Here is a 27,782-nt window from a genome sequence, read left to right as displayed (position 1 = left end):
AAAGTTTTATCGAGCTGCAACAAGATCTCACGACTCTTAAACTCAATCCCCCTGTTAATGAAAGCCAAAACACCATATGCTTTCTTAACAACCCTGTCCACTTGGGTGGCCATTTTAAGGGATCTATGTATCTGCACACCAAGATCCCTCTGTTCCTCCACGCTGCCAAGAATCCTATCCTTAATCCTGTACTCAACTTTCAAATTCGACCTTCCAAAATGCATCACCTCACATTTATCCAGGTTGAACTCCATCTGCCACCTCTCAGCCCATCTCTGCATCCTGTCAATGTCCCGCTACAGCCTACAACAGCCCTCTACACTGTCAACGACACCTCCGACCTTTGTGTCATCTGCAAACTTGCTGACCCATCCTTCAATCCCCTCATCCAAGTCATTAATAAAAATTACAAACAGTGGAGGCCCAAGGACAGAGCCCTGTGGAACCCCACTCACCACTGACTTCCAGGCAGAATATTTTCCTTCTACTACCACTCGCTGTCTTCTGTTGGCCAGCCAATTCTGTATCCAAGCAGCTAAGTTCCCCTGTATCCCATTCCTCCTGACCTTCTGAATGAGCCTACCATGGGGAACCTTATCAAATGCCTTACTGAAGTCCATATACACCACATCCACAGCTCGACCCTCATCAACTTTTCTAGTCACATCCTCAAAAAACTCGATAAGGTTTGTAAGGCATGACCTACCCCTCACAAAGCCATGTTGACTGTATTTGATCAAGCCATGCTCTTCCAGATGGTCATAAATCTTATCCCTCAGAATCCTTTCTAACACCTTGCAGACGACAGACGTGAGACTTACTGGTCTATAATTGCCGGGGATTTCCCTATTTCCTTTCTTGAAGAGAGGAATTACATTTGCCTCTCTCCAGTCCTCAGGTACGACTCCAGTGGAGAGAGAGGATGCAAAGATCTTCACAAGTGGCGAAGCAATTGCATTTCTCGCTTCCCAAAGCAGCCGAGGACAAATCTGGTCCGGGCCTGGCGACTTGTCAATCTTAATGTTTGACAAAATTTTCAGCACATCAGCTTCCTCTATCTCTATCCATTCCAACATGCACACCTGCTCTTCAAAGGTTTCATTCACTACAAAGTTCGTTTCTTTCGTAAAGACAGAAGCAAAAAACTCATTTAGGGCTTCCCCTACCTCCTCAGGCTCCACACACAAGTTCCCTATGCTATCCCTGATCGGCCCTACTCTTTCTTTGATCATTCTCTTATTCCTCACGTAAGTGTAAAATGCCTTTGTGTTTTCCCGGATTCCTTCTGCCAAGCCTTTCTCGTGCCCCCTCCTGGCTCTCCTCAGACCATTTTTGAGCTCCTTCCTTGCCTGCATGTCATCCTCTCTAGCTGAACTTGACCCTAGCTTCCTCCACCTTATCACTAGATCAATGTCCAGTTGATGAAGAATTCAAATACTCAGCAAGGGAACGTGCATCAAATCCAATTTAATAATCTAATTACTGAAAGTATCAATTCAAAAATGATTAATAAGGGCCAATCCAACAGTTTACTGCGAAAGATGCTAATGTACCCGTAGAAAGAAACCCCAATTTATATGCACAAATTAGCTTCAACAAAATGGCATAAATACCAAAGCATACCAGATTGGTACCAGCTTCAGAGCACATACTGGCTTTTCCGGGAATAAAACTGGGTCTTAACAAACAAAGATAATAAAATGTGAGGCTGGATGAACACAGCAGGCCAAGCAGCATCTCAGGAGCACAAAGGCTGACGTTTCGGGCCTAGACCCTTCATCAGAGGTCTGATGAAGGGTCTAGGCCCGAAACGTCAGCCTTTGTGCTCCTGAGATGCTGCTTGGCCTGCTGTGTTCATCCAGCCTCACATTTTATTATCTTGGAATCTCCAGCATCTGCAGTTCCCATTATCTCTGATACTATTTTAACCTCACTGCGAAGCCTCTGATGAAGGGTCTAGGCCCGAAACGTCAGCCTTTGTGCTCCTGAGATGCTGCTTGGCCTGCTGTGTTCATCCAGCCTCACATTTTATTATCTTGGAATCTCCAGCATCTGCAGTTCCCATTATCTCTTAACAAACAAACCAAGTTTAACTGTGCTGGGATACAGCATGTGGAAATTGTAGGAAGTTTAGTACCTTCAACCTACGGCTCCTAAAGCTATCCATCATGGAGGTTTTTCCTCAACTCATGACTGGTTCTGTTGTAGACCAAATCATATTAGAGGCGTTAATTGTGAATAAGCAACAACTCAACTGAAATAATACTATGTGACTACAGGACAATGCAAGATTAATTGAATAGACTGTGGCATTTTATCATCTAGCAACTCCTATGTTTTTATCACTCTCAATTCACCAACAGGATTAATGAGTCATCTACAGCTGAAACTCCGTATGATCATTTTCACCCACAGGTATCAAAGCCAATTGCACTGCAAACTTATGCAAACTCTGAGCTGCGTTGTTAAGCAGAACTGGAGACCAATGAATTACAGCAAAGTGCCTGTAAAATAGATAGGATTCTGTTCTTTTCAATAATCACAGTGAACCACTGAATGCAGATTTTCAAACTCTACGTGAAAACACCAACTACTCATTAATATGAAGCCCTCATTTAGTGTAACACATTTATTGCCATATCGAGTACAGATATAGGAAGAGTTACACCTGACTTCAACTTACATGCAATTCCTGGGCAAGTTATATTTTGGATCCCCTCATCAAATGATAATTAAACAACTGCAGAGAACTAATTTTAAAAAGCAAATCAAGCTTGAAGGCAAGATCACCATCTGAAGTAATTCCATGGCCATTACATCCAGACTGACTGGAAACATTAAAAAAAAACACTTGCCCAGTTCACTGCTAGTGCTCCACAGACACATGCTGAAATAGTTATCACAGCCAACTGACTGAAAAGACCCTGTAATCAGATATCAGTTTTCTACCTTGTTTTGTAGTTCCATGCAGTCCTGATAACGGCAGCCTCCTCAGCCTATGTTTACTGATTTGCACAAATCCTTTCCCAGGTGTCCTTTTCAGAGTTTGGGAGGACTTTCCACACACAGGGCTCTTCTTGGTGAGCAAGTACCGATTTTTTACCATTGGCAGTCCGGTAAAGCTGATCCTCTTCTCAGTCGGTGAGCTTGCAAAACAAACAAAAAACAACACAATAAATGCTCCGAAAAGATGGAAAACATCAGGGTCCATCAAACAATATCTCTCCGCTTAAGGGGTGAAGTTCCAACTTTGGTAGAACTCAAGATCTCCCTGCTTCATGCAAGACCTTGAGAAGTGCTACTTACGCTGCCGACTTTACAATTTTTTCTAGGGTTGGGGGGGTGTAAGGTGTTGTGGAGATTTAGGAGATTACCAAGAAAGAACAAGACAAGAATGCAGGGTAACAATACTGACACATCTACCTAGAGTGTGACAGGAAGGGGCAGACAGAGAATGTATAAACATAAGAATGCACCAGCAAGCAGGGCCAGAGTAAAAACAGAATTAATACATGCAGCATTCATAATAAGGTGGATGAATTTATAGCACAAATAGAGACACTTGGGAGTACGGCATGATAGCAATCACAGAGATGTGGCTACAAAGTGACCAGGAGTGGAAACTAAACATTTAAAGATACTTGACAATTTGGAAGAATAAAAAGAAAGGAAAATGAAGAGAGATAGCCTAATTAATAGAAGGATGGGAGGACCATAACTATTTAAAAATAAAACAAAGAACTAAACAACCTTGACTCTGAAGATCTAGTTGCAGAATAATTTTGGAGGGAGTAAAGGAAAAGTGTGGGAAAGAAATCGCAGCTGAGTGGAAAATGCGTCTCCTAACAGTTTAAAAATAATTAAAGTCGCCATAGTCCTGCCAGATCATTAAAGAGACACCCTGGTGGTGGTTTAACCAGAAGGTCACCACTCATCAGCTGAGTGGAGAGGTTGAGAAGGAGGGGCCTTCATGGTAATCTCAGCTGGAGCCAAAAGTGAATTTCTTGCAAACAACTGTCCAGCCAAGTGAAGTAATCAACCCCTAATAGTAGTTGATAATGGGCATTGTAAGGAAGAAACTACAAAAGTCTTGGGCTAATTTAATCTTCACATGGATTGGAAAACTTAAACAGGTGTAAAAGGTAGCCTGAAGGATGTGTTCATGAAGTATATTTGTAACATTTTCTTAAAATAGTACATCCTAGACTGAACCCAGAGAAATGGTTAGTTTAGGCCAGAAAATGTGTCAGGAGTCTTTTTAATCCATCAACAAAGATGAACAATTAACATAGCATCACAGACATGATCTCATATGAAAGAATCCTCTTGGAAGAATGATCATACCACGACGGAATTTCACATTCACTTTGAAAATGAGAAGTTTGAGTGTGAACCAACTGTCTTAATCATAAATTTAAAGGCAGTTGCCAAGATAGGAATTCAGAGTTGGCTAAAGTGAACTGGGAAAATAGTCAAAAAGATAAGTTGCTGGAGAAATAGACAAAGGCATATGAGGAGGTATATCACAGTTTTTAACTAAGAAATATTCCAGTGAGAAAGAAAGATACTACAAAAAGGCTGCACTGTCTGTGCCTTCCTAATAAAGGTTTGGCTGGCATCAAATTGAAAGAAAAAGGCATATAATTCTGCAAGATTGTTGTTAACAGAACAGAAGATTGAACTTTTTGTTTGAGAAACCAACATTGGAGAATTTGAAAATGAGAAATCAGAGTAGCAAGAAATATAAAAGAAGACAATAGGAGTTCCTAAAAGAATGTAAAATGTAGAAAATGGAGTAGCTTGTATATGTGCTGGTTTCTTAGTAGATGAAACTATTAAACTAATGGCAGAAAATAAGAATATGGCAGAAACTTTTAACAATTATTTTGTACCAACCTGCACGTAGAAGACACAAAACATCCAAAGAATAGTAGAGAATCATTGATCCTAGGAATATTGCAGTCAATTGGAAAACTGCACATGTAATAACACTCAAAAGGAAGGAGACAGAAAACTTGAAACTACAGGCCATTTAATGTAACATCTATCTTTCAAAAAAAATGGATTATATTATTAAGAAAGACAAAGTAAGCCATTTAAAAAGACTGCATGCAATTAAGCTGAGTTAATTTATTTTACAAAAGGAAAATCATGCTGGAAAAATGTATTACCATGCTTAAGAATATAGTAAGCAGGCTAGATAAAAGAGAACCTGTAGAAAAAGCGTATTTGGAATTCCCAAAGGGTTTTGAGAAAATGCCACATAGAAGTTACGATATTAACCAAGAACTCATGCTATTGGGAATAATGTACCAGCATGGGTAGAAGATTGGCTAGATAACAGGGAATACAATCATGGTAAATGGACTATTTTTAGACTGGCAAGCTGTAACTACTGAGCTGTCAAGGGGTGAGTGCAATCTATATTACTTACTTACACAAAATACTTCCCTTGGTGACCAAATTAAGGGTAGCCATGCTGTTACTGGATATTGAAACAGACTCACGTTGCCCAATAATTTAATCTTATCCATATTTATGTTCTGTTCCTTTAATTACATTTAGTTACTGGTAAAGAAAAATAATAAGTATTACTTTTGGACATGTTATCCCACTAATCAATGAACTTTAAAAAAAAATTCATAGGACATGGGTATCACTACCAAGGCAATGGTTTATTGTCTGTCGCTAACTGTCCTTGACAAGTTGGTGGCAAGCTGCTGCCTTACACCACCACGGTCTGCTTGCTGTAGGTTGATCCAAAATAAGACTCAAGAATAGAGTTTCTGGATTTTGATTCAGTGACACCGAAAGAATGGCAATATATTTCCAAGTCAGGATGCTGAGTGGCTTTAAGGAGATTTGTAGGTAGTGATGTTTCTGTGTATCTGCTGCCCTTATCCTTCTAGATGGTTACAGGTTTGGAAAGTGCTGTTTAAGGAACCTTGGTGCTTTCCTTCAGAGAATCCCGTAGGTGCATCACTGCTGCTGAGTGTCAATGAAGGACAGGCTGAATGTTTGTGGATGTAACGCTAGTTAAACAAGCTGCTTCTTACTGGATGGTGGTGGCAAACTTGTGTGTTGAGCTACAATCACGTGTCAGACATTTTCTCCCAAAATTAATGCATGCTGTTAAGACAATTATCACCGCAGCCATATGTGTAGTCAGAGATTTCCATTTGACCACATTACGCTATTGTAACATTTGCTGCCTTATGTAATGCATCTGAAGGGGTTAATGCTCACAATAGTTAGCATCAACCATGCAGCAAATGTCACATACAGTCTGAGAGTAGAAAGAAGATTATTCCCTCATTTTAGGAGGGAGGATGTCTGTCTACCAGCTCTCAAATGCCTGACCAGATGTAGTTATACTTACAGCTATCATACAATAAACATTCTTGTTATTTAAGATCTAGGTCTGTACGGTAGACACACTACATGGTGTATCCTCTTAACACTAATGACTAGCTAAGCCAAAACAAAGGAGGACTGCTGACAGTGAACTACCTCAAACTGCTCTAAATGCCTACCCAGTACCACATGACACCAGGATTATAGTCATCAATGAAAACACCATAACTTCCAAAGACAAAACATCCAAAGCTTCTTTGGAATCTGTGTTCTTAAAATGTCAAAATACTGTCTTTTTCACTGCTGCTTTACTACTAGAATACTATGTAACAGGAGTAAAAGCAAAAAAAAACCTATCCTGGAGATCTGAAGTAAAATGTTTAGAAGACGACATCTGACAAATGAAGAACATTTACTTCGGGTAGGTATTGTCAAATATCAGCCATTAAGCAGAAACTAAGAGGGTAAAGCATTCATAGCAAAGAGCATGCCCAGACTACTTTTTAATGTATGCAACACATCAGTACAAAAGCCTGAAGAATTTGTAACTATCTTTAGCCAGAATATGGACTGCTTTAATATAAGGAGTCGTGAACTGTGCTGACCATTATGCAATCATCAGCAAACTTCTCACTGCTGATCTTACGATGGAGCCAAACTTATTAATGAAGTGCCTCAAAATAGTTGGGCCCAGTAAACTACCGAGGAACTCCTGCAGAGATGGCCTGGAGCTGAGATGACTAATCTCCAACAAACATAACCATCTTCCTACATACCAGGTGAAACTTCATCAGTGGAGAATTTTCTCCTCTATTCACAGATTTCTGTTTTGCATAGGCTCCTTGATGCCATTCTCACTCAAATGCAACCTCAATGTCAAGAGTTGTCACTCTCACTTCTGGAATGCAGCTGCTTTGCCCATGTTTGAATCAAAGCTTGTATAAAGGCCAGGGGCTGAGTGGCCTGTGAGAACCCAAACTGGGTGTCAATAAGCAGGTCATTGCTGAGCAGGTGCCGCTTGCTACAGGTGCCACCAGCAGCACTGTCACTTTATTGACCAAGAGTAGGCTGATGGGGCAACTGGCCAAGTTGAATCTGTACAGGACATACTTGGGCAATTTTCCACATTGTCGTGTAGATACCAATATCACAGCTGTACTGGAACAGCTTGGCTAGGGCGTGGCAAGTCTTGGAACGCAAGTCTTCAGTACTGTCGTCAGAATGTGGTCAGGACCCATTGCGTTTACAATATCCAGTATCTCCAACCATTTCTTAATATCACATGAAACAAAGTGAATTGGCTGATGACTGGAAGCTGTGATGCTGAGGAACACTGGAGGAAACAGAGACAGACTATCCTCCTGAACTTACGGCTGAAGACTTCTGTGAAGAATTCCACCTTTTGCACTGATGTGCTGGGCTCTTCCTTTATTGACAACGTGGATATTTGTGGAGCCTCCTCCTCCAGCGAGGTGTTTAATTATCCACTGACATTATTGGCTGATGTGGAAGATCTACACAGCTTATGTCGGATCTGTCGTGGGATCCCTTAACTCTATCTATCATTTGCTGCTTATGCTGTTTGGCATGTAAGTAGTCCTACTTTCACCACATTATCACCTCCTTTTTATGTTTGCTAGGTGTTTCTGCAGGCACGCCCCCTGCATTGCCCATTGAAGCAGAGTCGATCCCCTGTCTTGATGGTAATGTTTGAGTGGGGGATATAGAGTCATAGAGTTATACAACATGGAAACAGACCTTTGCTATGCTCGGTCATGAGGTTGTAGATTGTGTTAGAGTATGAATCTGTTGCTATTGATAGCCTGCAGCACTTCATGCATGCCCTGTCTTGAGCTCATAGATCTACCTGAAGTCATCTGTCATGGCAATTGTGTCTCACAACATGAAGAAGATATTCTCAACGTGAAGGGGGAACTTCATCTCCAGAAGAACTGGGCAGGTGTCATTCTTATCAATAATATTATGGACAGATGCATTTGCAGCCAGCAGATTGATAAACATGAAGTCAAATACTATAATTTAAAATTATCTAGACTGGTGCTTTTTCATTCCCTCACTCAATTATCAGGACCTTACACACGTTTCACTTTTTTAAAAAAAAGTGATAGGAAGCAGACTTCACAAATAATTTTAAGAGAGAACTAAATGGCACACGATGAGGGACTTGTAGGTTCTAGATGAAAAGAGGAGATATGGGACCAAACAAGATTTTTTTTTCCAAAAAAGAGTTGTTAAAGAATTAAAGGCTGAATTCTATAATTTTTTTCACCTGCAGAGTGAAGGCTTGATAATTCTGGGGTATTTCAGCTTCAAATAAAAATTGAATAGATATACGCATAAATACAGTTTTAAGAGCGAAATCCAAAACATTACCTCAAGTTGAATCATTCTGAAAGGGTTAGATTCAAACTGTAACAAAGCAAACTTAGATCTGTAATTATGAAATTATACCACACCATGAAAAGGCTTAAAACAGTTAAGATAATCGATTCATCTTTCTATTTCACAGCTATCTTGTAAGATATATAAAACATGCACAGATTTAAACACAGTTATAGATTGTTGGACTCCTTATTACTGCAAAGGTACATCGAAGGAATTGCTCATGGCTCAATAACTCACTGCTAACCTCTAGTGGTATTAATGTAACTGTGCAACAATACTTCTGCGAAAAGTGCCTGAAAACATTTAATCTAAAACTGTTTGTATTGGATGAATAATGGAAGAGGAGAGAAGTGGAATACATTTAGGAAGAATTCCCACCAAATATTTAACACATAGTCTGGATTTCAAACTTGGTAGTTGATACTAAATTTGACATGTATTTAAAAGTGTAATTTTCCTAACTGGAGTTGCTCACAATATATCGGATCATGCATTTGTTGGTTTACCTTATAAGATTGTGCAAATAGCAGCCCATGACTTTTAGTCCAGTCTAAAAACAAGCTTTTTTTCATATACCTTGCTCAAAAGTTAATCTTATTTTTCTTTATGGGTCAAGCATTGTTGAGATTAATTATTTGTCGGTAACTGCTATGGTTTACTAACTGAAATCATCAGAAAAACAGACGGTAAACTCTTCGTGGTTGTGCTAGGTACGGGTCCACAGGAAATCACTTGAGTTTTGGACATCACTGCAGGAGTTCCTTGGGTCAGTACTTGAGGGTTAACCAGCTTCAGCTACTTCATGAAGGAACCATCTTTAAAGACAAGGTCAAAAGTGAGGATATTTGCCAATGACTCCAGAGTTTATTGCCACTGACAATTCTTCAGTACTGAAGCAGTCCATACCTATATGTTGTAACACCTGGACTGACGTGCCAAATAGCATTAACACAAACAAGGAAAACCGGAGCAGGAGTGGGCCATTTGGCCCAATGAGCCTACTCCACCATTCGATATTATCATGCTTATCATCCAACTCAGTACCCAGTTCCCACTTTCTCCTCATACCCTTTGATAACTATTTTGGCCACAATTGCTTTCTGTGGCAGACAATTCCATGGATTCACCATTCTATGGGTGAAGAAAATTTGGCTTTCACTTTCTGGATTCCATGGTCATTGGAAACATTCTTTATGTGTTTACTGTCTCGGTCTGTTAGAATTTTATAGGTTTCTATGAGATTTCCCCTCTACTCATTCTCCTAAATGCCAGTGAATACAGTACTAACTAATCCTTCATACGTCAGTCCTGCTACCCAGGTGTAAGTCTGGGAAAAAAAAACAAGGAACAAAAACAAAGTTGCTGGAAAAGCTCAACAGGTCTGGCAGCATCTGTGGAGAAGAAAACAGAGTTAACATTTCAGGTCTAGTGGCACTTCCTCAGAACTGAAAGGGTTCAGAAACTGAAAGGGTTCTGAGGAATGGTCACTGGACCCGAAACATTAACTGTCTTCTCCTCCACAGATGTTGCCAGACCAGCTGAGCTTTTCCAGCAACTTTGTTTTTGTAAGTCTGGTAAACTGCTGTTGCACTCCTTCTGTAGCCAGAACATTTTTCCTCACATAATGAGACTGAAACTGCACAGTACTCCAACTGTAGTCTTACCAGGGACCTGTACAACAGCAGTCAGATCTGCTGAGGTTCTCCAACACTTTCTGTTTTTTTTTTATGGGAATAGTGTTGGTAAAGGGCTGTACACGGACTCCTGAGTTTATGTTCTGCCATATAAATACTGTGACTATCAAAAGCAGGTCAGAGGTTGCCATTTCATCTCCTGTTTCCCCAAAGACCATCACCATCTACAAGGTACAAGTCAGGAGACAGTGACTGAATACTCACCGCTGGACAAGAGCAGCTGCAAGAATGCTTAAGAAGCTTAAATTCATCCAGAACAAAGCAGCCCCTTCAATCCTTCTACCAGTGATGCAGTGGCACAGTGTACTATCTATAAGATACATTGGTGTAACTCATCATGCATTCTTCGACAGCATTTCCTAATCACACAACTTCAACAAGCAAAAAGGATAAGACCATTGATATATGGGAACAGCGCCACCTGCAAGTTTGCCTCCACAACACACCATCCTTAATGAGAATATACTGTCACCGGGTATGGAACTACTTCCTAATAGCACAGTGGGTTTACCTACTGCCTATGAAGTGAAGCAGTTCAAGAAAGCAGTTCACAACCACCTTCTCGAGGACAAACGGGACAGGCAACAAGTGTTGGCACTGCCAGTAATATCCAATCCCGTAAAGAAATTTTGTTAAAACAAGACAAAAGGATACCACATGATCTATCATGATATGTTTAAGAAAGAATAACAAGTATTCAGGTCAACTTAAATGGTAGCATAGGCTAATGAACATTAGGAAAATAGTCACTATCACCTGGGAAGCCATCTAACCCTTGGTCCTCAAATACAGCAAAAGACAGGTTTCAGAATCAAGGCCACTGTCAGATAGTCCACAAGCTTCACAAAAAGTTGTAATTTAGTACTGAGGTACATGACAAAAAAAATGCCACTTTCATTTAACAATAAATTCAAATTTGATTAAATAATCATTTGACTAAATAATCATTTGGCATTAATCTGACACATGCATAAGAATTAACCTACACTGGAAATGTTGGTGAAACACAAATGAACTTTGACACGCCAGCAACAAGACTTAGGAAAGAAAACTGTCCACATAAAGATGCCTGGTCAGAAGACAGTTGACAAACTCGCCTCTCACCTACAAAGCATAAAATTATTACTTGTCTAAATGACAGTTTCAACAGCATTCAAAAAGCAAAACATTGTACAGAACAAAGCAACAACCTGCTTAAACAATCATGACATCCATTGCTATAGGGATTTACTCCCTCCAGTGAATTCAACACCACACAGCAGCACCAAGACGCTCAACAACAAATCAAACACCACTTTCCAAACCCAAGACCAGCACCAGCCTGAAGAACAAAAGCAGCAGGTGCAAGGGACTGCAACAACATGCAAGCTCACTTGCAAATCACATAGTATCCCATCACATAGTGTCCCATTAAGAACAATACCACTGTTCATTTGCGATTGCTGGGTCAAATTCATGTGAGTGCCTCCCTAATATTTACGGCATAGAAATGCAAGGTAGTTATCATCAACAAAAGATAGAATCAAAAAATTTCCTTCTGACACTCAACAGGACTACCATCGTTGAGTCCCCTACAATAAACATCCCAAAAGTTACTACTGACCAGACAGTGAACTGGAATAGCGTATAAATACTGTAGCTATAAGAGCAGGTCAGAGGCTAAGGATTCTGCAATCAGTAACTCACTTCCAAACTCATCAAATTAAATCGAAAGAAACAAGGCACGAGTGCAATGAAATACTCCCCAACTGTCAGGATCAGTGCAGCTCCAACAGCACGCAAGAAGCTTGAAACCCACTTAATTGGCACCATTCTAATAGTCATTCCCTTCACCGCTGACGCTCAGTAGCAGCAGTATATTCCACCTACAAGATGCATTGCAGAAACTGACCCAAATCTCCAAAGACAACACGTTTCAAACTCAGAAACACTACCATCTGGAAGGACAAGGACAGTAAATACATGCTGGTAAATATGCTGTTGCTCTTTAAGTTGCAGAATTCAAGTAATTGGATACCTTTAAATTACGGGCGAAAACTATTTTCAAACATGAATCCGCAAGTTGCCCTCCAAGCCACTCACCGTCCTGACTTGGAAATATATCACTGGGTCAAATTCTGGTGACTGCTTTCCTAATCTCGTTGTGGGTATTCTTTTATAAAAGCAACCAGTCAGGGATGGAGCAAGTGGAACTTGTATCCAGGCCTCCTGGCTTACAGGTAGGGATATCACCATTGCACACCAGATCCTTTATCTTTCTGGGTATATTTACAGTGAATGGGTTGCAGCAGTTCAAGAGTGCAGCTCACCAACACCTTGAAGGGCAACCAATCCAGTGAGATCGACATCCCATGAGTGGATTTTTAAAAAATGCACTATAGTGTACATGGATTTTACTGACAAGCACCTTATGAGGTTAAGAATGAGCATTGCAACAATGCTAATTTAATGCCAAAGAGCTCACAGAGAACACTATTTTTCCCCAGTAATACAGATGAAATTAAATGTCTAAATTCACAATATAAAAACCATTTATCCCAGTAATTTAAAGACATCCGTTAATTTGAATTGTGCATTTTGAGGAAGAACAGTGTCCTCACCAACTTTTTCTGGAAAAAAAACTGCAGTCAGAGCCAGTAGCGCTAAATTTATTGAAAAGGCAGATATTCTCACGGCCAGAAACACTCATCTAAACAATTTCAAACTATCTTCTTGACAAAAATGCATTTTATTTTGTTTAGTTACTTCTGTCTAAAACCCCAATTAGTTGTGAGAATGCATGTAAACTCATGGGCTTTGAACTATAACAGCAGCTCGCCCAGTCAGTCCTGTGACTTCCAAGTGAAACCAGTCTTCACTGCTTTCCAGAGTAGATATTTTCTATTCATCCTGTTCAGAGATATTATGACATATCCTCAGGGTAGGTGGTACTTAAACCCAGTACTCCTCACTCTCAGATTTGGAAATGACCTCTGTGCCATAACAGCTCCAGACTAGCTTTTCCAGAGTAATATCCTCAGTTCAACTACCTTTAGTTGCTACAACAATGATTTTCCCTACATCATAAGGTCAGAAGTGGAGATGTTTGCTGATGGTTGCACTATGTTCAGCACCTTTTGCAACTCCTCAAATACTGAAATAGCCCATATCTACTTGCAGCAAAACTAAGAGAATATACAGGGTTGGCCTGACAAATGACCAGTAACATTCGCTAAACACAAAAAGCAGGCAGTGACCATCTCCAGTGAGAGAAACTACTTATCACCCTGATATTCCTTAGAACATCATTACTGAATATCCCACTATCAACATCCTGGGATCACCAATGACCAGAAATTAACTAGACCAGCTATATAAATGCTGGAGCTACAATAGCAAATCGGTTACTTAAAAGTCCTGCAGCAAGTAACCTACGTCCTGACTCCTCAAAGCCTATCAACCACATACGAGACAGATGTTAGAAGTGTGACGTAATGCACGCCACTCGCTCTAATCAGCAAAGCTACAAAAACTTGAAACGTGACACCATCCAGGGCAAAGGAGCCTGCTCAATTGGCACAACACCCACAAATATTCATTTCTTCCAGCATTGGCCAATACAAGCAGAGTGCGCCATCTACAAGATGCACTGCGATATTCATTACAGCACCTTATGCAGCACAAGAGCAGCAGAAACAGAACACAACCACCTGCAATTCTTCTCCAAGCCACTCACCATTCTGACTTGGAAATATAGAGATGTTCCTTCAGTGTCACTGGTTAAAACCCAGAAAGCCTCTCCCAACAGAACTGTAGGTGAACCTACACCAAGTGGACGACAGCAGCTCAAGGGGGCAGTTCATCATCATTTCCTCAAGAGCAACACGAAGATCACTGGGTGGTTGACAATGAGGGAAGTGGTCTTAGGTACCAGGAGAATATAGATGGATTGGTCAGACAGATTAGTGGCGGATGGAACTTAACCCTGAAAAAAGTGTGACGTAATGCATTTTGAAAGAAATAACAAGACAAGAAAGTACAAAATGACAAGACACTAGGAAGCTCAGAGAAACAGGAATATCTTGGGATGCTTGTTCACAGATCCTTGAAGATAGCAAGGCAGAATAATAGTGAACATAGAACATTACAGCACAGTACAGGCCCTTCGGCCCTCGATGTTCTGCCGACCTGTCATACCAATCTAAAGCCCATCTAACCTACACTATTCCATGTGCGTCCATATGCTTATCCAATGACGACTTAAATGTACTTAAAGTTGGCGAATCCACTACCGTTGCAGGCAAAGCGTTCCATTCCCTTACTAGTCTCTGAGTAAAGAACCTACCTCTGACATCTGTCCTATATCTTTCACCCCTCAATTTAAAGCTATGCCCCCTCGTGCTCGCCGTCACCAAACAGGCATACAGAACACTTGGCTTCATCAATTGTGGCTTTGATTGTAAGAGCAGAAAGATTATGCTGGAACTATACAAAAGTTTGGTTATGACCCAGTTGGAGTACTTGGTACACTGCTCCACATGATGATACTTTATTTTCAAATTTGCAATAATAAAACTGTTTTCAAATATACAGACTCACCTCAAACTTCCACTTCTTCTGATAATTTTAGTTTTGCTCTTCACTTTGTAATGAGAAGACCCAGGCCCACACAATGTCTTTTTGGGAATGTCAGCACCAGACTCAGCCTTGTTTGGCGCCACAGGTTGTATCCGATGTACTGCGGGCTCTGCCTGGTATGAGTGCTGTGACTCCCACTGATAGGGAGACTTTGAAGGAGAAACAGTCTCCACTGCTTTCCAGTTGTACTTGTTTGACAATGCTCCTCTCTTGTGAGAGCACCCTGCCTTTTTCAGCTTTCCTGAACATCTGAGCTCCAAGCTTGGATTGGGTGCTGCACCATCATCTCCCATGGCAACACACCGAGTGGCACTTTTAATTAACTTTGGTGAGATAGACTTCAGTGTCATTTGGTTAGAAGCTTGGTTTGATCTGGCAGTGTTTGAAACCCAGACATACTTTGCTTTTCTTCCCTTGCACACTCTGCTGCAAACAGGAGTGTTATTCCTTTGCTTCTTCGGTACTTTGTGTGTAAGTAGAGCTTTTGATTTCAAAGATCCTTCGATGACATGTGTTTGAACCTGGGAAACACTAACTGAAACTGACTTCCTCACTGTCGTCAAAGTCTCATTCTGACATCCAGAATCTGTACCAATATTGGTTTTTTGCCATGTGTATTTAGATTTTTTAACTGGAGAAGAATTGCATGGCATTTGATCTACAGAATTCAAAATATTCTGTTTTCCAAAGGTTATACAATAATTCTTGGCACATTTGTCCAACTCAGCAATTTTATGCATTAGGGATGTTTTCGGTGACTTGCCTGTTGATGGTTCAGGACCGGCGTGGGCATTATCGCTTGACTCAACAACTCGCTGGAATTCACCCACAAATCCCCCACCAGTATCACCATCCATGCAATGAGTTTTACTCTTTACAGAAGCTTTTGGAAGCATGCATATTGCTGCCTCTGGACCTGAACTACCGCAGTAACTTGGCCCAACATGTTGAATTTTTGTCAATCCATGCTTTGCTCTTTGACAGCTGACAGGAATTCTAACTTCAGTTTTGCCTGTTACTTCAACACTAATTTGTTCTGGTGTTTTACACACTTGTCCTTCTTCCTCCTGCTTCCGCATAGGTTTCAGCGTAGGCCTTTCTGCAGAGAGAGATGTAACGGCACCTGTTCTGTCCTTCGTCCTTGCCATTTTCACTTTGTGCAACTTTTCCTTTAGTGCTAATAGCTTATTGTGTTTCAATTCCAGCTCAGAATTGAGAGCCAGTAAAGACTGTGCTTTTGGATTTGTTTGAACTAATCTGGAGGACTTGCCCCTTAAGCTGCCTCCTTCTGATCCATTTGCTGCCAATACATATTTGCCAACAGTGTTTAACTTATGTCTATTAGCAGGCATTATCTCACTTCGAGATTCATTAGCAGGTGCCTCACCACATGTGTTGATGAGTTTCTTATTGACCAGTGAGTACTTTGTCCGCCATGAGCTGCTAGGTTCTGACCCCTGATGTGCTGGAATGTTCTTCAAACTGACAGATGTGTTTTTATGATTGTTACTAGTCCATTGTCCTTGCATGTGTGGATTATTAGCTTCAGTACCTGCAGGCACATCGCCATGGACATTCTTATGATTAGTTATAAGAGCTGCAGGGGTGAAAAGAAAACATACAAAAAAGGTTAGTTTGAAATAAATGCAACAATACTTTTGCTGGGGAAGAGAACTGATAATGTTAAAAAATACTTTTAATGATATTAGTCTCATCTGTCTCAACACACTTACTCTTGTATCCATAGAAGTACTTGTTGCTCTGCCAGCAAACCCGACAGTCATGTTGTGCAAAGCCCCAAACAGAAAATTACATGAATAACAAGCTCTGTGATAACTTACTACTTGAATTCCCATGTTGGTAGTTTGAAGCAGATATGAAAGGTGCACAGCATTATATTATGATTAAACTGAAAGGTAACCGAAATGCTTTGAGACATGCTGAGGGATTGAGAGGGACTAAATAAATATAAGATCTTTCTTTCCATTGCAGTTGGACACCAAATTATATGCTCAAGGCTCAAATGTCCTTAGATTCATCAAGTATGGCTCAGCGATGAGACTGCTGCAAAGAGAGCCAGGCTAACAGGTATCATTAACTATCTAAAGGAGACAAGCATAAACGCAACAATTTGCTTCAGTGGTAGCACCTTCAAACTCAAATGTTGTAAGTTCAAGCCCCACTCCAGAAACCAATGTACACTGACATTCCATAAGCAGTACCAAGAGCAATACAGTGTAAAAGATACCATTGCAACAATGGTCCTGTCTGCATATTCAGATTGATGTAAAATCTCAAAGAATCTTTTGAAGGAATAAAGGAGTTATCAGTCAGGCATTTGTCTGTCATTCAACAGCAATTTCAACAATTCAAATACATCCCAGAGATAAAAAGAAAGCTACTCCTCAAAATAATGATCCACAGCACTATTCACAGGTTCATAGAAGATTAACTATACAATAGCTATTGGTAATAACAACACACTTAGCAACAAATATAACAAATAACTGTTAATTAGTCGTAAATTACAGCTGTCATACTTTCAAAATTTCCTAAATGGACCATACTCTATCAAATTCTAAAGCATGTGCTAACACATACACTTTGTACCTTCTCATATTCCTCAACTTTGCTATGTGACAATTTGCAATTTTTGTTGTGATATTAAATTGATAATATTTAAGATTCAATTGTCCTTTTCTTGCAGTGTACAGATCCATAGCTTTCCACATCTCTAGTTTTCATTGGGCAAGTATTTCTTTCTGTAGTCAGATGAAACAAGCATCTGTCAGTACAGTATTCATCAGCAAAGCCTTTTGGCTGTCTCTGCCTATAATGTATTTTAATTAGGATCATTCATGAAACTGACCACCACATTATTGTATACCAAACACTTACAGCACTCATCTTAAATTTCTACTAGCATTATCCCACCAGATTAAAACAGCTAAGCATTAATAAAAGGAAACAGCAAAACCACAAGTTGCTTTTAACATTATCTGATTAAAATGCTTCTCACACAATTAAGTGCTTTAAAAATGTAGTCACTGTTGTAATTTAGTAAACAGAACAGTTTATACACAGCAGCATTCCACACACTAAAATCAAATTGAAAGATAATCTAATACTTACTGATTAAAAGATAAACATTGGTTATTCTAGCCATTGGGTTTTTTATTACGTTACAGAAGCAATTATAAAAATAAATTTTTGCTATTTCACCCAGAAATCAGAGTGAACTCCACTGTTATTTTTCAAAAAGTATCACAGGATTCTTTCTAGAGTACATCAGGAATATACATAGTCTTAGTTTGGCATATCATGTGAAAGACAACACCCATACTGTACTAGAACGGACTGTCAATCTTGATTAAGTGAGGAGTGAGGTTTCAGCCAGCAAAGTCACCATAGCCCTAAAGGTCCAGAGGACTGCACTCCCATCATAGAGAGACAACTAGTGTTGTCAACCACAGAGTCATCACGCCTGAGGGAGGAGACAAAAAGGACAGTACTTCAGGGTAACCTCAGCGAGTGCAGGAAATGAACCCACGCTGTGGCATCACTTTGTATTGCAAACCAGCCGTCCGAACAACTGAGCTCATTGACCCTCTTGAGGCAACCTTTGGACTGAAAAGACAAAGACTGAAATTGCTAGGATTACTCAGCAGGTCTGGTAGCATCTGTGGAGAGAAAACAGATAAGGTCCGATGAATCTTCTTCAGAACGGTCCTTCCGAAACGTGACCTTTGCTTTCACGCCACAGATGCTGCCTGACCTGTGGAGTTTTCCAATTAATTTCTGATTTCCAGCATCCACAGGTCTTCGAGGTTTTTTTTTGTTGTTTGACTGAAGAGTGCTTCCACTGAGCCGCAGCTGGCACGGTACATGCACAAACATTGATCCTAACTGGGTTAACCAGTATTGGTAACTGGGCTAACAGCTTTCCAAGGTTAACTGCAGGTACTATCATCAATGCAGATAGAGTAACTCAGGATCACGGCCTGTGAACAGCACATCCAGTCAGCCCGGATACTTTCTGTTAGCCGAACCCTGATGTCGGGGTTACAGCCATCACCGCGATCGGAGTAGATTCATTTTCCCGTCTCCGGGACTGGAAATGTTTCTCTTCCAGATACTCACCGGAGAGGAGCTGGATCTGCCTCTGCAACGACTCTCTCTCCTCCATCTCCAGCGGCGGTTCATTACCACAGCCGGACAGCCGCTGACCTTAACGTCATAACGTAGCTCGGACTGACGTAAGACGTCGCGGCGGCGGCGGCTGCGCCCGACCATGATGGACAGCAACGTCAACCACACGCCGAGCGGACGAGCCCTCGTCAATGACCAATAATGTTCAAGCGTTCGCTGCGGGGTAGGCGGGAATGCTCTCCTTCCCGCAGAGACCTGTGGGAAATGTAGTTGATGCAAAATCAGAGCATCAGTTGTAGCGCGATTCAGACCATCCACTGGTTTTGGTAGTTAATTCCAATCTCCTGCTTTTTCGACCAAAATAATCAGCCAGTGCCCTTTTGAATGCCTCAATTGAATTTGGCTGTACCACATTTCCAAGCAGCGCATTCTTTCCTGTAACTAAAGTCTATATGACAAATGACAGTAGGAACTGCAGATGCTGGAGAATCTGAGATAACAAGGTGTAGAGCTGGGTGAACACAGCAGGCCAAGCAGCATCCGAAGTCTGATGTTTTGGGCCTAGACCTTTCTTCAGATTTTCTCCTTAATGACATCTAGGGTATAGCCAGACTGAATTGCATACTGGTAAATTGGCCAACTCTGATGAGTCAAGTGCCTTTAACCAAACATATATATACCACCTCACAGGCTCAAGAGCAGTATATAACTTAATTTACTGAAGTAATAAACTTTGTCTGATCAGATAGATACCAAGAGATAGCCTGATCAATGGGAATATTGGGACCAAGTCTGATGAAACAATAGGATTTGGTGGCTGGCTACATGCAACAATGCAGGCACCGAGTCAGTCATCTCCATGAGAAGTAAGATATAATGGCAAATAGAATACTGGAGTGACAATCCCTAGGTACAACGTTCACAAGGAGTAAAAAGAATAACACTAAGCTTGAAGTCCCAATGACTGTGAGACCTCAATGATGCTAGTCTACCCTTGTAAGCACCTGGACAGCATGACTTGGACTTCACTCACAGATCCTACTTGGGGAGGTAGATATTTTTGAGGAAAAGATCGTAGTACTTTAGAAAAGAAGATAGTCATTTATGTTTTGCCAATAAAGACTGATTTTGATTGAACAAATTCTGAGTTTGTGAGTTTATGCTCACCACATAGATTAAACAGCAGATCCTCAGTCGACAGAGGGCTCCTGCCTAAAAGAAAACTGTCCACAGATTAGTCACAGAGTCATAACTTACGGCAGACATCATCTTCACCATTCCTGAGATTACAGCCCAGCGGTGTATAGTTAGGAGGATATTGCCCTCGGAGTCTTTGATATTGAATCTGGGCCCCTGGATATTTCAGGTCTTCAGGGAGATCAAACCTGGAAACAGAAGCTGCATACCAGTTACCATCTAAACACTGCTGCCCAGCAGATGAATCAGTCCTCTTACATGTTGAAGTACACATTGGAAGTGGCAAGGGTACAGAATGTACCCTGGGTGAGGACTTCAAAGCCCATTGACTTTGACAAGGGTCAGTACTGACTGATTGGGCATATGACAGGTGCAGTAGGGAACCAATAAGAGGGAGAAAGCTATTTGACCTTGTCCTCTCAATCTATCTGCAGCAGATGCACCCATCCATGAGCATATTAGTAGGTTCCAGGAATGAGAAACTTCAATTAGGAGGATAAATTAGAGACGTTCGGATTGTTCCACCTGAAGTGAAGAAAGTTAAGCTAGGTCTGATAAATATTTTCAAAAGTGGTCTAGATAGGGATAAACTGTTCCCATGCATGAAAAAATCAAGAATGAGAGAGTACAGGTCTAAAGTGATTTGCAAATGTAGCAATTGTAATGTGAGAAAAACTTACAAGTGGTTTGAGTCTAAACTGCACAACCTAGGAGTGTAAAGCAGATAGAACCAATTGAGGCATTCAGAGAGTATTAGATGATTATTGGAATAGAAACAACATACAATGGAATGGGAAATGATACTGAGTCATAATGCTTTTTGACAATCTGGTGCAGACACAATGGACTGAATGGTTTCTTCAGTGCTTTAGAATTCTGTAAATCTGTGAAGTGCTAAGAAGATAAACAATCAATGATCAAAAGGATTGACAGGATTGACTTTCCAATTGGCACAATGGTATTCCTCTAAAATCAGAATGTTAAGGATTGGAATAAAACACAAAATGTCTAGGAGCCTAAACCCGAAAAAGACATTAAACAGTCAGCATTGTTGTGAAGAGCCTGGGGAGTATGCTGAAGACACCAAGGTAAATAGAATATTGAATAGTGAGGATGCTTTAGGGTGATTTAGACAAGCTGTGTGGTGGATGTTATGGGAGTCCAAAAGTAGAAGGTACAAGCATCCAAAACCTTAATGGTGAACCAGTAGCTGGAGGGCAACCTAAGAAAATGGTTCATGATAGAGAGTTACTCGAAAGAATGTTCTGCAACAGCATCACAGTGAGTGGCTCATGGTCAGCATTGCAGTAAAGAAGTCTGGGAAGAGTGCCTCAGAGTTAGCATCACAGTGAAGCAGCCTGAGAAGAGTGCCTCACAGTCAGCATCAAAGTCTGGGAAGAATGTTTCCAACTTTGCTGATGACACCAAAGTAAGTGAGATGTTGAATGGTCAAGTTGATGCAGGGTAATTTATGCAAGCAATATAGCACATATTATGGGTGTCCGAAACTAGAGGGCATAGGTTAAAGGTGAGAGCAGAAAGATTTAAGAAGGACCTGAAGAATAACTTTTTCATGGAGAGGGTGGGGTATGTTTGGAACAAGGCTGCCAGAGGAAGTGGTGGAGGTGGATATGACTACAATGTTTAAAGGCATCTTAACGGGTACATGAATAGGAAGGGTTTTGAGGGATATGGGCCAAATGCAGGCAAATAGGATGAGGTCAGAATGGAATGTTTGATCAGAGTGGACGAGTTGGACTAAAGAATCTGCGTCCATGCTATATGACTCTGTGACTGTAAGTGTAAAGTCATATACTTTGGTAGGAATACCGAATGGCAGAATATTGTTTAAATGATTTCGATTAGAATAGTTAGCATGTTTTTTTTTCTAGTTAGATAAGGTCTAATAATCTTGAATGATTTTTTCAACTGAATGGCTCAGTGTGTAAAAGAGGGTCGTACAGTTGATTCACTTCAATAAGGCTTTGACTAGGTATTGCACAGCAGTCTAGTTGAGAAGTTAAGGTCCCAATGGATTCAGGAAAATTTGGAAAATTTGATCCAAAATTAACTTAGTAGCAGGAATCAGACTTTGATGTTTGAGGGGTATTTTTGTGACTGGAAGCCTGTATCCAGTGATGTACCGAGATAACAAGGTGTAGAGCTGGATGAACATAGCAGGCCAAGCAGCATCATAGGAGCAGGAAAGCTGGCGTTTCAGGCCTACACCCAAATGTCAGCTTTCCTGCTCCTAAGATGCTGTTTGGCCTGCTGTGTTCATCCAGCTCAACACCTTTTTATCTTGAATTCTCCAGCATCGGCAGTTCCTACTATCTCTCCAGCGATGTCCCCCAGGGTTCAGTTTTGGGTACCTTGCTGTTTGTTGCATACATCAATGTAAGCAACATAGATGTGAATGTTGAAGGTATGACAAGTAAGTACACAGATGATATGAAAATTAGCAGTATGACAAATAGCGAAGAGGAATGCCTTAGCGTACAGGATGATGTAGACTGGCTGGTCAGATAGGCTGAACAGTGGCAAGTAGAATTTAATCCTGAAAAGTGTGGAGCGATGACTTCCGGGAGGACTAAAAGGCAAGGAAGTAAATGTTAAATGGTGGAACCCTAGGAAGTAGAGAGGATCAGAAGGACCTTGGTGTACATGTCCATAGATCCTTGAAGGCAGTATGGTGGGTAGATGAGGTGATTAGGTGTACATATTAACCTAAAATTTGTTGGGTGAGCTGAAATGAAAGGAACAAAAAATATATGAACCCTGCTCTACTGAAAAATTAATGGTCAGGTGCTGGTGAAATGGTTGGAAAGGTCATTGATCTAAATGTTTTTGTGTTTTACTGAAGGAATGTGTGTGTTTATATTAAGTGCTGGGAACTCAGCAGTGATAACAAAACTAACATAGTATGTCTGAAAGTCTGGAATTTTGGGTTAAAGCAGACCAGGACATCAGATGTGAGAATATGGACTATTTACTAGCTGAACCTGGTCACAGCATTGTGCTGTGTAAACATCAAAAGAGTTATTTGGATGTCATAAAGATCCACGAGCAAGCTAAAGCTGAAGTCAAATATCATTAGAACCAGGAGACAAGCCTCTTTCCAAGGAAGACAAGCAAGTCCTAATAGGCATTTGATCAAACCAACTTGGAAAGCATGACATATTTGTGATGTTCACCATTGGTGAAACTAGTCATTTGCTAGAGGCTGAATAGGGTAGTATACTGTGTCAAAGACTGAATACACAACATTGTCTGTATAGAAAAAGAGTATAAGAAAGCATTCCACACAGCAATAGCTAGCTAGCTAAGGACAGGGTCATCTGAAGGGCGACTGGAGGTTGAGATAGAGTGGGCTGATCACCACTTCAGCTGATCCTCAGACAAGTCCATGTAAACTGGTTCACCTGTAATTGTCTGGCTAAGAGTTTTGTGGTGTTTTGTAATATTCTTTGATTTAATAAAGAGCAAATCCTGTTGTTTGAACTGTGTTGGGTTATTGATATCCAGAGTAAATCCAGACTAGGGAGTGTGGGAATTAAAGCCTTTGTAAGACATAGAAGAATTAGTTTTTATTAGTGGTGGCATTGAATGCAAGAGCAAGGAGGTTATGATTGAGCTGAATGTAACGTTAGGTAGGCCACAGCTAGAGTACTGCATGCAGTTCTCATCACCACACTGCAGGAAGGATATAATGGTACTAGGATGTGTGCAGAAGAGATTCATCAGTGTGTTTCTTGGGCCAGAACAAGCCAAGATATGGAGAGATGGGATAAGGTGGGGTTGTTTTCCTTCTAGCATAGAAGGCTGATTGAGGTCTACGAACTTTATGAGGGGCATAGATAAGGGGAAAAGTTTCTCCTATTTTTCCTTATTAGAGGAGTCAATGATCAAGGATACAGTTTTAAGTTAAGGGGCAGGAGGTTTAAAAGGAATTTGAGGAAAAACAGTTTCATTCACTGCTTAAAAGTGTTGGGTGGGGGGTGACACCCTCAAGAGGTTTAAGTAGTATTTAGTTGAGTATGTGAAACAAGGCTACGGGCTAGAAAGTGGGAAAATGGTCGATGACTAGTATGGATACAATAGGCTGAAGGGCTTCTTTCAGTCCTGTAAAACACTCTACGAAAAGTTGACATACAAGGGGACTTGGTATCTTTGTGCAGCAGCCACTGAAAGCAAGAATGCAGTCAGGAAAACAAAATGGAGTGTTGGCCTATTCTGAAAGAGAATTTGAGTACAGGAGCAAGCAAATTTTATAGCAGCTGTGGAGAGACTTGGTGTGACAAAACAGAGAATATTATGTGCAGTTTTATTGTCTTTACCAAAGAAAAGATTTACTGGCCATAGAGGGAATGCACCAAAAGTTCACCAAACTGATTCTTGGGGTAACAAAGTGTGGAGCTGGATGAACACAGCAGACCAAGCAGCATCTTAGGAGCACAGAAGCTGACATCTAGGTCTAGGCCCAAAACTCAGCTTTTGCGCACCTAAGATGCTGCTTGGCCTGCTAAGTTCATCCAGCTCCACACCTTGTAATCTCGGATTCTCCAGCATCTGCAGTTCCCATTATCTCTGATTCTTGGAGTGACAGGGTTGTTCTATAAAGAGAGACTGAATCATCCAGACATGTATTCACTGTGCTGTAGAAGAATGAGAATCTCATTGAAACATATAATATTATAACAGGGCTGGAGAGACCAATTGCAGGGATATTGTTCCCCTGACTGAGGAATCCAGAAAAAACAGTCCTGGTTTCAGGATACATGGTGGATCATTTCAGATTGAAAGTAGAACGAATGTCTTCACTCAAAAGAAATAGACTTCTGTACCACAGAAGATTGTGGAGGCCAAGTCATTGAATGTATTTAAGGAATAGGTTGATTGCTAGTGGCTAAAACTGTCAGTGTATGAGAGCATCAAGAGTATAGGGTTGAGACAGATGATCAGTTGGGGTCATGTTGAATGGTGGAGGAGCTTGATAGGGTGAATGGCCTACTCCTACTTTTCATCCATCAATAGTATTCTGAAGGGAATGTTCCCTCCATGACATCCTGGTTTATTCCTCAATCATCCCTCACTTCTCACCACACTTTACCATGCAAGAACAGCAGATGTAATACCTACTCATTTAGGTTAGCTTAGATTCCCTACAGTGTGGAAACAGGCTCTTCGGCCCAAAAAGTCCACACTGCCTCCTGGAGTATCCCACCCACACCCATCCCCCTATAACCCACACACCCCTGAACACTATGGACAATTTAGCATGGCCAATCCACCTAGTCTGCACGTCTTTGGACTGTGGGAGGAAACCCACGCAGACACGGGGAGAATGTGCAAACTCCGCACAGACAGTTACCCGAGGCTGGAATCGAACCCAGGTCCCTGGCACTGTGAGGCTGCAGTGCTAATCACTGAGCCACCATGCTGCCCTTTACTACTTCTGTTCCTACCATCCGGGAACTGTTATTTGCACATAATTCAAAAGTAGAATGTTGTATTAAATTTTCATGAAGTGATCTTCTCCACAGCAGAGTGACTAAATGCAGACTGGTAACCACTTTGCATGACACCTATATTTAGTCTGCAGGCATGACCCCAAGTTCTCGGTCAGGTATCAATTCAATAACCTTCCCAAATTCAACATCAGCCAGCTAGATTTTTTTAAAAAATAAAGCTCAAAACAAACTTGAAGAACTGCACATTAACTATCACTCAGGCACTTTACAGACTTTCAGATAATTGAATTTCAGTTTGTTACTTCTGCTCCAGTTTTCTAGTTAGTGATTCCGATCTTCATTCCTGAACCTCCTCTAACTCTATTGCTTTCTACTTCTCCTATCAATCATCTCTTATGTTATTTAATCTCTATCATCTGCCGTACAAGATCTCCCAAGCTGACTTGGGCCATCAATGCTTTGGTACAAGCATAACACGACTAAGCCACTCAAGCCTCCTCAAATTCCACCCTAATTGCAAATATTTCCATCCCTTCAGGATTGCTCTCTCTACCAATTACTCCTCAAACCATCCTTGATTCTCTGCTTTGAAGAGACTGACTTTCGTTCACTAACATCTGTCCATGGATTTCTATTATTCTGAAGCATTCATAAGCCTGTTCCCCAAGTAATGTAAGTACAAACTTATCCGGATTTCCAGTAGATCTTTTTTGAATTCCCAATCTAATAGTAACCTGACTCAATGGCAGTGGTTGAGAGTAAAAACTGTCTTCTCTACAGAAATTGGTTAAACTGCTTAGTATTGCCAGCATATTTTGGTTTTAATGATTATGTGTAACAAAATTGTAAATTTGTTTATAACTTAGGAGGTAGTCTTCCTAGGAGGTCAATGGCAGTACAAATACTTTCCTAAGCCCAATAAAATTTGAGTCTTGGCAATTCGATGTCCTCAAGGATTGTAGATGCCCAGGTTATTGAATATATTCAAGATCAATATTTTTGAATTCCAGCACAATCAAAAGACATGACGGCAAGCAGGAAAGGGGAGTCAAATATAAGCTAAATCATATTGAATGGCAGAGCAGGGGTAAACATGCACCAATTCCTTATAATTTGCATGTTTTTTGACACTGCTTCCACTCACACTTGAATGGTCTATCAGATGGAGGTATTTAATTCGAAAGTTGTTCCGGAGTAAGCGAACTGCATCAAGAACCCCTACCTTCAGGGAAGGGCAGAAAAATGTTACAACAGGTCCTGATTAAGTTATAGGCAGTTTCGTATTTATTTGGCTTGTTATAGCCAATATGTACTGGTATTGAAAATCTTAACAGCTAAAATATACTAAACAGTGAAATAAAGATGGAAGCAAGAATTAAAATATCTCAATTTATTCACAGTGCTCATGATACAGAAATAGAAATCTAATCAGCTTGGATCACAAGAAATATTAGAATCTAAGAAACACAAAAAAATACATCTTGTACCAAAAACATTGCCTGGGCAAAAACCTAGGACAAAATTTCTTATACACAAGTAAACAATATTCCACTGACAGTCAGAAATGGATGTACAATCACTTAATATGATTCAGACACTTGGCAGTTTAAAAAAAATAGATTTGGTTTTGATTTCATCTGTGGTCGCACAAGACAAGTCAATAAAATGTTTTTTTTAAAAATCAGTTTGGCTACAGTGAATTCTCCTGCATCTAATTCTTGGAACGGAGAAAAAAAAATTGTCCCAAAGATAGGCATTATTGCACAAAAGTTTTCTGTTCATAGGGAACAACTACTGTGAAAAATTTATCTACCACCAGTGCACAGCTTGTGTATCAGATGCAATGTCTATCCCTGTCCTCCAGCTGTCAATCCTTGATGTCAGTGACACTCAT

The 27,782-nt window shown here is 40.6% G+C and overlaps 1 protein-coding gene across 1 annotated transcript in view; it reads right to left on the bottom strand.

The window, feature by feature from the left end:
- Nucleotides 1-19,312, bottom strand: part of zc3h3 (zinc finger CCCH-type containing 3) — a 262,536-nt gene extending 243,224 nt beyond the window's left edge. The window contains exons 1-3 of the mRNA XM_048529264.2: nt 19,212-19,312; nt 15,033-16,668; nt 2,950-3,146 (exon numbers count right to left, since the gene is read on the bottom strand). Of these exons, the coding sequence (XP_048385221.1) occupies nt 2,950-3,146; nt 15,033-16,668; nt 19,212-19,257 (1,879 nt within the window). The 5' untranslated portion in view covers nt 19,258-19,312. The remainder of the gene's footprint in view (nt 1-2,949; nt 3,147-15,032; nt 16,669-19,211) is intronic.
- Nucleotides 19,313-27,782: the final 8,470 nt, after the last annotated feature.

Source organism: Stegostoma tigrinum, chromosome 5, assembly GCF_030684315.1.
Source record: "Stegostoma tigrinum isolate sSteTig4 chromosome 5, sSteTig4.hap1, whole genome shotgun sequence".
Lineage (NCBI taxonomy): Eukaryota > Metazoa > Chordata > Chondrichthyes > Orectolobiformes > Stegostomatidae > Stegostoma > Stegostoma tigrinum.
The sequence above is the reverse complement of the archived record's forward strand: the minus strand, read 5'-3'. Positions and strand labels throughout refer to the sequence as shown.